Source organism: Aspergillus ochraceoroseus, assembly GCF_002846915.1.
Source record: "Aspergillus ochraceoroseus IBT 24754 chromosome Unknown P175scaffold_1, whole genome shotgun sequence".
In the NCBI taxonomy this organism is placed as follows: domain Eukaryota; kingdom Fungi; phylum Ascomycota; class Eurotiomycetes; order Eurotiales; family Aspergillaceae; genus Aspergillus; species Aspergillus ochraceoroseus.
The window spans coordinates 1,933,419-1,947,531 of NW_024468476.1; the positions used below are offsets into that span (position 1 = coordinate 1,933,419).

Here is a 14,113-nt window from a genome sequence, read left to right on the forward strand (position 1 = left end):
AATAATAAAAATAAGTTAAAATATTAAAAATCGCGAAGAATGTGTAATCGCGAAGAATATGTGGCGCACCTAAAGTGGGTAGCGGTTTAGGTGGGCAGAAAGGCATGGATAGTAGTCAAGGTTGCGAATGTGGAAATCTTGAAAGAAAAAAGGCAGGCAGGCAGGTAGGCACAAAAAGAAAAAAAAAAAAAGGAGAAAACTTTTTTTTTTTTTTTGGTTTGTCGTTAATTCGTGAGACTCGTGAGACCCGTGGGTATCGCTGGATAATGCGCTGGAATGGGCTGAAGTATATATATATAGAGAGAGAGATGAAAAAGAAAAGTCAAGGCAGGATTAGGCAAAGAATAAAATGGTCTATGCCATGCCCTTCAGCTTTCCCCAACCCTTCTCCAGGCCCCGGAGAGCAAAATCGCGAGCTCGGTCACTGGTAGAGGAACCAGCGCTCCGGGCAGAGCCCTGGCTGCTGGCTGAGAACTTGCGAGACAGAATGCTGCCATTGTCGGTGTAGATCATGTTTCCGGCGCCGCCACGGCCAACGTGGTACACGGGAGCAGCCTGACGCAGGTCGCGTTCCAGTTCCTCATCGAAGCTGAAGATGGCGCGCTCGCTGCTGTTGTGGACGTTACCAGCACCACCACGGCCGGACTTAAAGGTGGGTGCGACGTGGGAGTCAAGACGAGTGAGCGAGGCAGGGCCGGTGGCCATGTGGGAGTCAGTGGTTTTGGTGTTCTTGAGGCTGATGACATTGCCAGCACCTCCGCGAGCCGTGTGCAAAGCTGGACGGCTGACGGACGGGTGAGGCTCAATCACGTGGTAGTTGAGAGGCATGGTGACGAGGATGAAGGCCGGAAATCCTAGCTGTCTATTCTCTAGAATGCGCGCAAAACTGCAGCTCTATTGCGAGAATGGTGGTGTGTGTGTGCTCGAAGCAATTGATGCGCCAGTATCTAGTTCCTCACGGCGATGATGCAAGAATGCAGCAGGAAAGCAAGAGAGAGAAAAGGACCCACGAGTAGAAAATTCTTTTTTTCTGGATACAGGACTATTAGGCAGCGGGGACAAGTTATTTTATATTTTATATAGTTGGGTCAGACCCAAAGCAGTCCCGGGGAACGCATGGCCTAGAAGGGCAAAAAGAGGGGGACCCCTTCCAGGCACAAGTCACACGCAGTGATTCCAAGTGGAGTTCTTCATCGTCACTTGTCTCCATATCCCGTGGGCAAAATTGGATCTTCATTTCATTGTTGGTCTTGGTCTATACCCATATAAAATCCATAATACGGTATGGTTACCCTAAAGCAGCAGTGGACCAATTGGTGCTCGGGTGAGGGAAACTCCAACAACGATTGGCTGGAGGTCACTTCCCGGGGATTCTATCGCTTGCTGCTTTTACTCTCCAGAACATCATCTGACCGGTACGGAGACGGTCAAGGTTGTGGCGAAACGTAACAGAAACTGGAATGGTGGCCAATCATGAGACTGGCTGGGGCACAAGGTCTTGCTTGGTGGTTTCCTGGGGGTAATGGAAACTGGTGGCTGCTGGTCACGACATCTTCTCTTTCCACTAGGAAGGTACCTTAAGGTAGGTAACTTTTTTCATCATCACTGTTCAGGTCCCAAATTCCGGGTGTCTAAATTCGGTAGGTCGAAAACATGCCCGCCCGCGGGAAAGTCGCAATTTGACGCCATTCACCTCGGGTATAACTAGATGAACAGAGGATGAATACTATGACCTACGCTAAGTCAACCAGGGTATTTTACGGTATTTACCCCAGACTTAGCCGGGCTGGATCACCACCAACCCTGGAGGCTCGTATTAAATCAGTATAAGAGACCCATCAGTGGTGCTGGCATCATTTCATTGGATTTGAAATAGACTTAGTCATGAGAAAGGATGATGTGGAAGTTCACTTTGATCACCAAGGAACGCAGGAGTCTGCATAACTAACTAACTAACTACTACGTGGCTGCCAAAGGAAAAAATTCCCCTTCCCCGGATTTTCGCCCCGGATAAATTCTCGCCTGACGTCTAAAAACTACTCTTTGTCTTCCCTGGTGGCGGTCAGCAGTCTGGATTCTGGAAAGCTGAAAAAACAAGGTATTGTGACCATTCCAAACCCGAGATGAAGGGATCACCCTTCATCATTTCTAAGCAAATTGGCCAGATTTCCTCTACACAAGCTGATTCAGCTAAGACCTGGTCGAATTCCCCGACGCTCACGTATCGCCAACATGTCACGAGCGCTCTTTATGAGAAGAGGAAACCGAATATTTTCTTTGGCTTGCTCAAAGATGTTGCGATACTTAATCGACATTAGGCCCTCGTGTTCTCTATATCCATCCATTGCCATATCGAGGACAATATTTCTTCTCTATCAAACTTAACGTGATGTATACTCACACCTCTCTCGAGGTGACATAATAGGGGAAACCTCTGGCATGCAGGAGAAAGCAACTAACCACTACAAATATCGCAACTACCATATAATCCAAGGGGAGTAATATCAAAATGCAACATAACGGTCGTTTGTAGTAGTTAAGTCAATACCCTATAGTAAGCCAGGCATGGATATTGTGAGCCTGAGGAATCAGCTGTTATATTATGCCTCTGCACACCGCCCCGCGATACCTTCATCGCATCGAATCTCCTTCATCAACGTCTCTCTTTCTCCCGGACTTTCGTCATAGCCACCACTCTGCAAATCCCGCGAGATACTGATCAATCCCACGCGCATCGCGCGAGCCAAGTTCGCCTCTACGCTTTTAGAAGCATCTCACTCTTGAATTCAATCCAAAATGCCAAAATATAGGTGATCCCCGCACAGCTATCTAATGAGCCATTCAACTAACCATTGAAGCACTCTTCTGTAGGTCTTTTCATCTCTTAAGCCAGGGTGCTCTCTTTCCCCTTGAGACAAGCTTATAGTACCCGCAATTCTGTCTCAACTCGACTGCACGCGAATGTCTCCCAGCTTTTAGCTTTGGTACTGATTCACCCCCATGTACAGGCGACTACTGCGATGTCTATCTCACGCATGACTCGATGAGTGTGCGTAAGGCACATAATTCTGGACGAAACCATCTAAGGAACGTTGTGGAATACTACCAACGTATGTGAAACTGGTCACGGCGCTACTGCCCCGATATATCAACCAACCCCAGACACTTACAATCGACCCAGAAATCGGACAGGAAAAAGCACAATCGGTCATCGACTCGATTACCTCTTCATACGCAGCCGAGGGCCAAGCAGTTCCGAACCCTGCTATGGCTCCTCCTGGTGCTTATCCCCCTCCGTTTGGGTTTCCGGGTATGTCTCTCTTGTCTCGTTATATTATCGAAAGCAAATAAGGAAAGACTAATGCAATCTCAGGTCTACCGGGCCAATTCCCTCCCCCTCCATTCGGAATTCCTCCCCCTGGAGCTCCCAACAACACTGCAGGCATGCCACCTCGTACGTCTCCTTTCCCACCACCCACATCCATCAGAAAAAAATCCCCCCCCCCCCCCCAAAACAATCCAACAAAGCCAACAGCCCAAAGCTAACCAGACACCTTTCTTTCTTTGTTACAGCCCCCGGAGCAAGAGGCCTCCCCTTCCCCCCTCCATTCCCCGCTACCTCCGGCGGCCCTCCGCCAGCAGGTCTCCCCGCCCTCCCTAACATGCCACCACTTCCCAACGCTCCTGGCGCCCCCGGCCCCTCCTCTTCTTCCTCATTCCCCGCTCCTCCTCCCGGCAGTTTCCCTCCTAACTTCCAAATCCCCCCGCCCGGCGCTGGGTTCCCTCCCATTCCGGCTCTAGGACAGGCAGGCCAAGGACCAGTAGGCTTCAGCCCTAGTCCTGGTCCTGGTGGTCCCCCTAGCGGTCAATTTGGTGGCGAGGGCGGTGGGTATGCGCCGCCTCCGTCGTTTTCTGGCCCGCCACCAGGATTGGGAGAGAAGCGATGAATTTTCTTTTGATCGTTTTATTCATCTTCTGTTCTCCCTTTTTTTTTTTTTTTTTTTTTTTTTTTTTTCTCTCTCTTTTCTTTTTTCATCGTACATTTCTGTGAAACTACTAGATCTTTTTTTTTTTTTTTCTTTCATTTCATCTTGGAATTCAAAAAGTTGGAGAACAGCCGACTGAGAATTGTGATTGAGATACTGGAATTACCAGGGTAATATCGAGTTGATAAAGATAAATCATACATACCCTTTTGCAACTGAGTTTTGTTTCAGACAGAGAGTAATTAACCGACTTTATTCGGGTTAAATTGAAGAGCTCATGGAATCTGAAAGGGTATCAAATCAAAGTACGCAATACGTATGAGATGAAATATAAGTGAATCTAAGCTTCGGCCTACTTCAGTAGGCGCTGCTTGCTGCATTATTATGGTTTCTTCCATAACTGAAATCAAACAATGCAAGGGCATCGGATAGAGACCCTGCCAGAAATATATCACAATAGTCCGCAAACCCAAGTCCAGATCTCCAGATCCAATGCTTCAGAACGCCGAGTATAAAAAGAAAAGAAGAGAAAAGAAAAGAAAATCCTGGTGAGGTGGAAATGACAGTAGAGGAATCGAGGCCAAAGGAAAGGTTTTCCAAGTATATCACAGTATACGCAAGTAAAAGGGAAAAAAAAAAAAAAAAAAAAAAAAAAAAAAAAAATCGAAACCAGTGCAGGTGACTAGGAGCAAGACTAAATAATAATAAAAAAAAATGCTACAGTACGAGGGTACGGAGAGAAAAGAAAATCAATAAAGCACGGGTCGAGTAGTCAGTCCGTTCCCGTACTCGGCCATAACTTCATTTCTGATGTAAAGCAATCAAGCATTCATAGAGAAATTTTAATGGTCGTATCCCGCTCCTCGTTGCCATGGACTGGGGTTGTTCTGTGCTCTGTATGAGCCTTGGAACGGCGAGGAGGTGAAGCTTCGCGGAACGGGTGACTGTGACGGGGCAATGTTGCCATCGTAACTAGGGGGGGCTCGCGGAGCAGAGTGATCGCTGGGGAAGAGTGGAAGTGATGGGTCAACCGGGGAGTGAGGGGGTTGGTGAGCTGTTGGTGGGTTTCCTTGGTTCGGGTCAAGATTCTGGCGGCCGACACTCGCGCCATTTCCACTGGAGAACGAAGTGTTGTCATCTTCAAAAGGACTAGATTTATACGCAGTGGTCTTGACATCTCCACGGGCAGTGGCACCCAGGGCGTCCAGTTCGGTAGTCAGCTGGGTTTGAGACTTGATAAAGGAGCCACGGTCATCCCTCATGGGTTGATAGCGGGTATCGGGGTTCTTGGAAGCAACGGCGTAGATAGACGCGATTAGGACGAGAATCAAGAGAACCAGTGCGAAAACCGCGTTGATGACGAAAAAGACAACGCCCATAACACCTGTTACCAGGCCAGGCTGATTGAAGACGTTGGAGAAAAATAGAAGGAAGATGGCATTCAAGAAGCTCACCGCTGCGATGGCAATGTTGTAAATGTTGGTCTTCTTGTCCATCCATGGTCGCAGAACGCTAACCGCGATCAACATGGCAGCCTCAATGATAACATAAGCAACCGTTTGCACAACAGGGGCCTTCTGACTGAGCCCGATGAACATGCCCTTGATGAAGAGATAAGCGAGCCAGGGGATAACGAAGTAGTATGCGGTTGCCCGATACTGAACATACAAGAACCCCCATTTGTTCAAGCAAGTTGGGTCGGAGTAAAGAATATACGCAGGGTTCTTGTGCATCACGATCGAGCGCTTTGCGAGACTAATGACCTTAAAGGACGCCCAACACAAAGCCGCGACGATGGAGACGAGCATGACCACCGCAAGGACAACTTCTGCAGCCGAGTCCTTTTGAGTAAACTCCCAGAGGCAAAGAACTGTCATCTGGGGGAAACCGATCAGGGTCAACCGGAACAGAATACCACGTGCGACGACCCTCCAGCCGTTTCGGAAATCTTGGAATTTGTCACTCTTCATTTTGCCGTTCTTTGCGAGAAGTTCGCATGCTGCTTTGAAGAGAACAACTAAAAGCATCACCAAAGCCACGAAGACCACGAAGAAAATGAGACCGGTCAGGAAAATGTTGGTTTTTTCGATTCCTGCGACAAATCCTACACGTTCAATGCCACGCACGACGGTATTTTCCGAGGTCGCCTTCTCTGACTCTGCACCATCCCTCTTGAGAAGTGAATTGGTAGATCTCCGGGCGATGCCGGCTACAACATCGATGGAACGCTTTTTCAGGACTTCTACTGAAGTTGTGGAGAGCTCCGAAAGAAGGGTCGTGGCGGTACCACCGGTCGATCTCTGGTACCAAGTGCAGATATCTTCCAAAAAGCCAATATGGATAATACCCATGCTCCATTGGAAATTCTGGGTCCAAGATTGCACTATCGGCGGCATATGAACTGCGGTCATGCCGATCATGGCCTGCGACTGCATGAAACCGAACAGAGAAAGGGCGTTAGCGGCAACGTGTGCGGCTGTATTCGAATGACCTAGACCCGATGTAATAGCCGAGGCGGCCAAACCCAGGCCAGAGATGATGGCGGTCGCCCAACCAACTCCCTTCTGGTACACAGTCTTGCCATTTGAGAGACTAGCCTCCAAGCAGGTAATACTTTGACCGGTTGAAGTAGAGTTAATATAAATACGGACAGAGGCATCCAAGTCCGGAACACTGTATGCGATGCCTGCGAGAATGAATGAGTTGGGTACATCTATAAGAGATTCAAGGTCAAGGGGGATTGCCTACCAGGAATCTGGCTCGAGACATCACTTGGGAGATCCAATGGAATGTTTTCGACATTAATAGAACCGGCATTCATGGGACAAAGACCTTGGAGGTCCATATCACACGGATTAAACGTTTTCTTTAAAGCGGTATAACCGTAGGCATCGAGGATGATCTCGGCCTGGACATATCCGGAAATCGAGGCAACTCCATCGAAACTGATCGTGAGCGTATTATTATCAGGCGTATATTTGACTTGGAAATAGGTAGCGGTAAAATTCGTGCTATCTTGACAGAGGTTGAGAGCGTTGGATTCAATGAGCCTCGTGGCCGTGACGAGAGGAGAGTTGAGGAGGGCGGCTAGAAAACAGACCAAGACTGATATGAACCGCATTTTGGCGCCGAATCAAAGGTGGCGCCAATAGAGGCTGAGGAATGTCAGGCGATTTATAATAAAAAAAAAAAAGGAGATTCTTTCGCGATAACAAAAGACAAATGGTGGAGAAGGGTGAGGTGACGGGAGCTTGGCGACACCGGATGCGGAAGCCTGTAAGAGTTGAACTCGTGGGCGAGAGCAAATGGCCGGATTTTGAGCGGGGGATGGGGTTGAGAACAAGTCGACGAAAGGTAGAAGGGTTAATTCTTGCAAAATGGTGGGATTGTGATTTCCTGTTCACAATGTCATGGATAGAGAAGGACTGTCTGGCGCGAAGAAACGGCGGGAATCAAAAGGAGTCGATGAAAAGAATGGAAGCAGCGAAAGTTGAAGCGAAGAGGGATTCGGAGTGAAGGTCGAGAGTGGGTAGGTAGGGTTGATTGAATAAAGCGAGTGTGGGCGGCGACACACAGTATGGCCGGTCGAGGGATAAAGAGAAGGAGAGAGAGAGAAGGCTGGGACGGGATGGAGGGCCTCCTTAAACCTGGGGTGGGGGGGGGGGGGAATAGGTGAAGTCAAACGAAGGGAACGAAAAGGAAGAAGAGAGAGAGAAAGAGAGAAGAGAAGAGCGCCGTTCTCCCACTCTTGGAATTGATGGAGTTGAAGAAGGTGAATCTTCAGGGGAGAAGAGGTCGTGGTTGGAGGAGAGACGGTTCGGAATGCGTTGAAACAAAACTGGAGACCCTCGAGGGGCTGAGTCAGCAGGGGACGACAGCGAGGAGAGACCACGCAGACCAATTAAAAAAGGAAATTAATTAATCTTGTATCATGCTCTAATATAGAGAAGTGGTTAATACCAGACTGAAGAAGAAAAGAGGATGAGAAGGGGAACAAGAGAGCAAGAAAGAAAGAAAGAAAGAAAGATGACGCAGATTACTACTGGACTGGAACGAATTACTACGTTGCCCACGGAGGACAGCGGCAAAGTAACCTTTACCATCAATTACGAATACGACCTTTTCTTCTCTTCTTCTCTTTCCTCTTTTTTTCTCTTCATAGTATATTCTTTTCTTCTTCTTCTTCCACTATTCATATATATGCATGCGCGTCCTCAGGGGGGTTGGTTCTGGGCCCGGATGCGGATGATTCCCATACAGTTATACCCACTGCAAATCTGGATCCTACTATGATTTGTTCCACTACTGAATTACTCCATTCTGATAATTATAATTATAATCTAGTCTAGAGATTAAATTTTGTGATACTTTTTGGGTTATTGTATTACTAGTCTCACCTTTCTTTTCTCCTGCCAAGAACTGCAGTTTTCTTTCTGCCTAATAGTGTCATATGTAAACTATTTCTCACCTTTCTATTAATAACCTCCCACTAATAACTAACTAATATCCTACACTTGAAACTTCAGTTTTACGGTTTACTCCAGAGTATGTATGTCTTATATCTCTATTACATGTTACAACCCTTAACCACACTTTTCTTGTTCATCAAGAACCTGGAATTTGTAGTGGCGTTGTCGCCATCCTCCCAACCGCTGGTCCAAGCCAGACAGACAAAAGACTTTGGTTCTTCTCTGCACAGCCCCCTCTTCTCTCAAATCATCATTTGAAATAGACTCTCTCAAGGACGCCACTCCTGACCGTGTCTCAGTCTTTTCCCACACGTGCAAGGAACAGGGAAAATTCCAAGATTAAGATGAAAAAAATATCTAGATTCTCATCACCACTGTAGATCCGTGCGCTTCTCCCATTATGTTGTCTGTCACTTTGGTCTGTGGACTTGGAGTGACAAGGAATATACTACCAACAAGCATGATCATATTCTCCTCACTCTTCCTTTCAACATAACCAGAATCACCAGTCGAACAGTGGAAACCGCTCAGACCATAAGAATCTGTTCTCACAACACAGTCGTTAATTTCTCCTCTCAAATTACTCTCGAAATCTCTTCCGACCCCGTCCCCGCTCGCTTCCCGTCCCGCTTCATCCGAGTTTTTTTTTTTTTTTTTCTAATTTTTTTTTTTGCTCCTGATTTGCCCATATCCTTGAGAGGTTGTGCATGGAGTTGGCATATCTCTATTACTACCTAGTATTTTCACACTTCAAAGTTCATCGTGGACAGAATCTGGCCTCTCACAGCCAGTCAGAGATGGATCAGTGGGGACACCAGCGGGGCTCTGCACGAAAGACACTGCAGATCTGTGCATACCTACGAAGACTAACTAGTAAATACTCGGGGACAGTTCCTCTACACCAGCTTTCCTAGGCTAGGTATAGATATCTACACTATGTATACTCCGTATTCTGCGGTGACGGTGAATTTATATTAGCATTGGCCCTGAGCAATATCTGCTGTCCAATAGGGGAAAACCATGGGTGTCTTGATATATTTCTGCTCGAACCCTGGAAACCCCCTAGTTGAAGAGCCATAAGACGTGAAGAGGACAATATATGCCTGAGATACTGGTCCAACAGCTTTTAAATAAATCCGCCCATAGCTCGTCGTTCCAATAAGACTGTTGGGCCTTGTCGATAAGGAGATACGCTTGCTTTATCAACCAGGAGCGGCCATGGACAGACCAGTTTGTTGTTTGGGATAACCAGCCCAGCCCGATGCATCCTTCACCGTGTCTTTATCCCAACCAGACAAGACGTAAAGAGGTGTCTCCGGGTCATATTCAAGCAACTTATTGGCCAACAGATTCATGATAGTTGTCTTACCCGAAGCAGGAGTCCCCCTGACTCGGACAATATGAAAGAATCTGTGGACCAAGATAATACTGCATCAGTTAGAAATGACCGTCTTGACACCTTTTTAGCTGAACGGTAAAGTAAGAGAATTCCAGTCAGATAGGCAACAGTGGTAAGACCACTGACATGAAGAGGATCTCACCAGAGCGGATCCTCGGGTGCTTCACGTCCTGTAATTCACTCCCTTCCTCTTAACAATAGAAGGTGGCCACCGAAGGACTTCTGCCTCAAAAAACCTTCATGTACTGTCGGCATATAGTCATCCTTCGCTAGTTGAATCCGCCAGTTTCTCGTCAGTCTGATTTTCGCAGTACTCTCGATAGGCCGACCCTTTATCCAACTTAGCAGGAGTTAAGGCAAGATAGGTACAACTAGTCAAGTTCAACTCTCGTAAGGTGGAAAAGGCACGTTTTAAAATCAACGATGGCCTTTCTTTCCACCATTATATTATCTATAGTTACTCCGTCCCTAAAGTAAAGTACTATCGCAGAAAAGGGATTCATGCCTCAGGCATATATCCTAAATCCGATTATCTTATCATCACGTGATGCGGAGGCGGAAAGGGAAAAAAAAAAAAAAACGAAAGAGCAACAAAATCTTTTTTTTTTCTCCACGGGAGATATTTTTTTCTGAAAGAGTTGAAAGACAAACGGCTTGAAGAAAGTACTGAAAAAAAGATGCCGATCCCTGTGGATACTGCGAAATCTATTTCGAAGAAGCGAAAGAGAAAGCACGGTGGAAATGGAAATGCTCGCGGAGCAATCGACGAGAATGCCTCCGATGTCGAAGTTTCTGCGCCCAAGCTGGTGGGGGAGAAGGATGGCGTGAGTGGGGAGATGGCTTCTAAGAAGAAGAGTAAAAAGCAGAAGGATATTGAGCTTGCGAAGAAGGTTGTGACGGAGGAGGCTCAGAAGAAGCGGAAAGTGAGCCATTCGTCTAATGAGGAGGAGGATGTGTCTAAGGAGAATGGTGATGAGGAAGAGGAGGAGGAGGAAGAGGAAGAGGCTGATGAGGAAATTGTGACAGACCTTCCCTCTGTAGAGGCTGTCAGTTTGCCGCAGACGGATGGTGGCCCGAAGAAATTCACCGAATTGAATCTGTCGGAAAAGACACTGCAGGGTATCAAGGAGATGGGATTCGAGACAATGACTGAAATTCAGCAGCGGACGATTCCCCCGCTTCTGGCTGGTCGTGATGTGCTGGGAGCTGCGAAGACCGGATCGGGCAAGACGCTGGCTTTCTTGATCCCTGCCATTGAGATGCTCAGTGCGCTGCGGTTTAAGCCTCGAAATGGTGCGTTTGGACAACTTCTCTTTCGATGGTAGCATTGGGACTAATCAATCTGGTTAATAGGTACCGGTGTCCTCGTGGTTTCTCCGACTCGTGAGCTGGCGCTGCAAATTTTTGGAGTCGCTAGGGAACTTCTCAGCGCGCACAGCCAGACATACGGTATCGTTATTGGAGGCGCAAATCGACGCGCAGAGGCTGAGAAGCTGGCCAAGGGTGTCAACCTGCTCATTGCTACACCCGGACGTTTGCTGGATCACCTTCAGAACACCCCGGGCTTTGTGTTTAAGAACCTGAAGACGCTTGTCATTGACGAGGCGGATCGGATTCTGGAAGTCGGTTTTGAGGATGAAATGCGCCAGATCGTCAAGATTCTGCCTTCGGAAGAGAGGCAGACGATGCTGTTCTCCGCTACGCAAACCACCAAAGTCGAAGATCTGGCCCGCATATCGCTCCGACCTGGACCTCTGTATATCAATGTGGACCACAAGAAGGAACACAGTACCGTGGAAGGACTCGAGCAGGGTTACGTTATTTGTGAGGCTGACAAGCGGTTCCTGCTGCTCTTCTCGTTCTTGAAGCGCAACCTCAAGAAGAAGATCATTGTTTTCTTCTCCAGCTGTAACTGCGTCAAGTACCACGCAGAACTCCTCAACTACATTGATTTACCCGTTCTGGATTTGCATGGAAAGCAGAAGCAGCAGAAGCGAACTAACACATTTTTTGAATTTTGCAACGCGAAACAAGGGGTCCTAATCTGTACCGATGTCGCCGCGCGAGGCTTGGATGTACGCTTTTTTCTTTCTTCCCTTTCCTGATGGACTAAATCTAACCGGCCTCCGTAGATCCCCGCCGTGGACTGGATCATCCAATTCGACCCCCCAGATGACACCCGCGACTACGTCCACCGTGTTGGTCGTACCGCCCGTGGTGTGAACGGCAAGGGCCGCAGTCTGATGTTCCTGCAACCCTCCGAAGTCGGGTTCCTGAAGTACCTGAAAGAGGCCCGGGTGCCCGTCGTGGAGTTTGAGTTCCCAGCCTCGAAGATTGTCAACGTCCAGTCCCAACTTGAGAAACTCATCGGACAGAACTATTACTTGAACAAGGTAAGTTTTTTCTTTTTTTTCTTTTTTTTTTTTCTAAGCACCCTCATTCTTATCATTATTAACATCTGTATAGTCCGCCAAAGAAGGCTACCGCTCTTACCTCCAAGCCTATGCCTCGCACTCGCTGCGGTCCGTGTTTGACGTCCACAAGCTCGATCTCGTCAAGGTCGCCAAGGGATTCGGATTCTCGACCCCCCCCCGCATCGACATTCAGCTTGGATCCAGTCTGAGCCGGGATAAGAAGCAGCAGCAACAGGGACGACGGACCTACGGTAGCCAACCCAAGAATAATAAAGGGTTGAAGTTTAAGCGAAGGCACGATGACGATTAATTGATCTTCTCTGTATCTTTTTGCGCTTGCTTATAGGAAGGAAGAGGAAGAGGAGAGGAAGAAGGGAAACAACAAACAAAAAGGATTTCCAGCGCTGCTGTGTGAATTTGGCATAAGGTCCCGGAGTTCATTGTGTACGATTGGGTTTCTTTCCATATTATTCTATTATATCATCTTAGACTTGAATCCCAGTATGATTTTACCTCAAAGTCTCTTGGGTATTTTCTTCTCCTTTCCTTTCCGATTTGTAGGTAGCCTGTCGGGCTGATTCCACGAATGTTGTTAGTGCAGTACAGTACTTTGTACCTGCTCAATGAAAATCAAATGAGACGCAGGTAAAGTAAGGGCGATGCAATAAACCAAGGGCGGAGGAGTTTTAATCGGAAGTTTCTCTCCGTGTCGAGGGAATCTCTTCATAGCTACTTAGGTAGCAGCTACCTGCATACATAGGTCGGGAGAGTTGTTGGGACTGAATAAACTAAATATAGTTAGCATGCTGCAAGGTGCCACGAGGAGATGTAAGGGGAAAAGAAATAAATGGGATTGTTAATCTTGTTCCTGAGGGGTGGATTTTGTCTTGTCTATATACAACATATACTACCTACCACCAAGTACCTAGGTAAGTACAGATAGAGTGTACAGAACCAAGGATACCAGGTACCTAGGTACTAAATCGGTTCCACGGTTCGCATTCCGGGTATATTGTAAAGTGATTGGATTTGGCTTCGGGCTGATTACAGGTGGCTGGTAGGTGGCTGGGAAGCAATTCAAGATCTCCTCTGGCATTAGTTATTTGCCCGTGCCTGTCCCCGAGCCCAATGCCTCTCTGTCTGCCCGGTGCAACGAGGGAAATCCCTACCAATGAAACAACGGGTGACGAGTTGACAGATGTGATGTGATGGGATGGATGTGTTGGCAGCAGGATTGCCAATAGACGGTCGTCCTGGAGACGTGGAAGTGGATGCGCGGTGTGGGTGTGTGCACAGCGGCTTAGATTTTGTATTCTGGATTTTGAATCCCTGATGAACTGGAGCGTTGTACACCGTAATGAAGAAGAAGAAGAAGAAGAAGAAGAAGAAGAAGAAGATCTCTGTCTGGTACCTAAGCAGCCCCTGATCAGGTATCCTCAGTGTTTCATGTGTAAGGCAAAGTGTCTCGACATCTGTCCTACAGTCACTGGGCAGACAGCGTACAGATCACATTTCGAGGTTGCACCATTTTTCGACTCTTTCTTTCGTTACCAGTTTAGCAGATAGATCCCCTACGCCAGGTAGAATAGTATACTGTACGAGGAAACAATTAACCAGAGATCAAAGAAACAAATAATAATCGCAGGGCAATAAATGGTACCCAAAGCGAACCTCTTGCTTGACCACCAGAGAGCCTGGATACTACTTATCCACGTAAGAAGAGAAGCATGTCCTCTCGCCTTGCGTGGGAATAGACTCCAATGGAAACCACGACAAGAGAAGGACGGTTTATGATGATGTGGACGAGGGATGAATCATGGCTGTGTATATAATAATAACTCTTTT

At 47.4% G+C, this 14,113-nt stretch overlaps 5 protein-coding genes across 5 annotated transcripts; 2 read left to right on the top strand and 3 right to left on the bottom strand.

The window, feature by feature from the left end:
* Positions 1 to 178: 178 nt before the first annotated feature.
* Positions 179 to 1,213, bottom strand: P175DRAFT_0497438 (DUF3602 domain-containing protein). The gene has a single exon (XM_040896281.1). It carries the CDS (start codon positions 826 to 828, stop codon positions 355 to 357), a length of 474 nt encoding a protein of 157 aa, XP_040755712.1. The 5' UTR covers positions 829 to 1,213; the 3' UTR covers positions 179 to 354.
* Positions 1,214 to 3,010: 1,797 nt separating this feature from the next.
* On the top strand, positions 3,011 to 3,351 carry P175DRAFT_0427942 (putative U1 snRNP complex component Yhc1; the record flags this gene model as incomplete). The annotated part of the gene is made up of 2 exons (XM_040893277.1): positions 3,011 to 3,110; positions 3,182 to 3,351. Coding segments are annotated over 2 exons (270 nt in total), but the record flags the coding sequence as incomplete, so codon positions are not given.
* Positions 3,352 to 4,828: 1,477 nt separating this feature from the next.
* Positions 4,829 to 7,107, bottom strand: P175DRAFT_0426465 (transient receptor potential ion channel family protein; the record flags this gene model as incomplete). The annotated part of the gene is made up of 2 exons (XM_040893170.1): positions 4,829 to 6,672; positions 6,735 to 7,107. The coding sequence occupies 2 exons, from the start codon at positions 7,105 to 7,107 to the stop codon at positions 4,829 to 4,831; spliced, it is 2,217 nt and encodes a 738-aa protein (XP_040755714.1).
* A 2,550-nt stretch (positions 7,108 to 9,657) lies between these two features.
* Positions 9,658 to 10,117, bottom strand: P175DRAFT_0527785 (uncharacterized protein; the record flags this gene model as incomplete). The annotated part of the gene is made up of 3 exons (XM_040899554.1): positions 9,658 to 9,883; positions 9,981 to 10,024; positions 10,091 to 10,117. The coding sequence occupies 3 exons, from the start codon at positions 10,115 to 10,117 to the stop codon at positions 9,658 to 9,660; spliced, it is 297 nt and encodes a 98-aa protein (XP_040755715.1).
* A 358-nt stretch (positions 10,118 to 10,475) lies between these two features.
* On the top strand, positions 10,476 to 12,778 carry has1 (ATP-dependent RNA helicase HAS1). Its single transcript, XM_040896282.1, has 4 exons — positions 10,476 to 11,147; positions 11,208 to 11,929; positions 11,987 to 12,247; positions 12,321 to 12,778. The coding sequence occupies exons 1-4, from the start codon at positions 10,532 to 10,534 to the stop codon at positions 12,576 to 12,578; spliced, it is 1,857 nt and encodes a 618-aa protein (XP_040755716.1). The 5' UTR covers positions 10,476 to 10,531; the 3' UTR covers positions 12,579 to 12,778.
* The last annotated feature ends 1,335 nt before the right edge of the window (positions 12,779 to 14,113 follow it).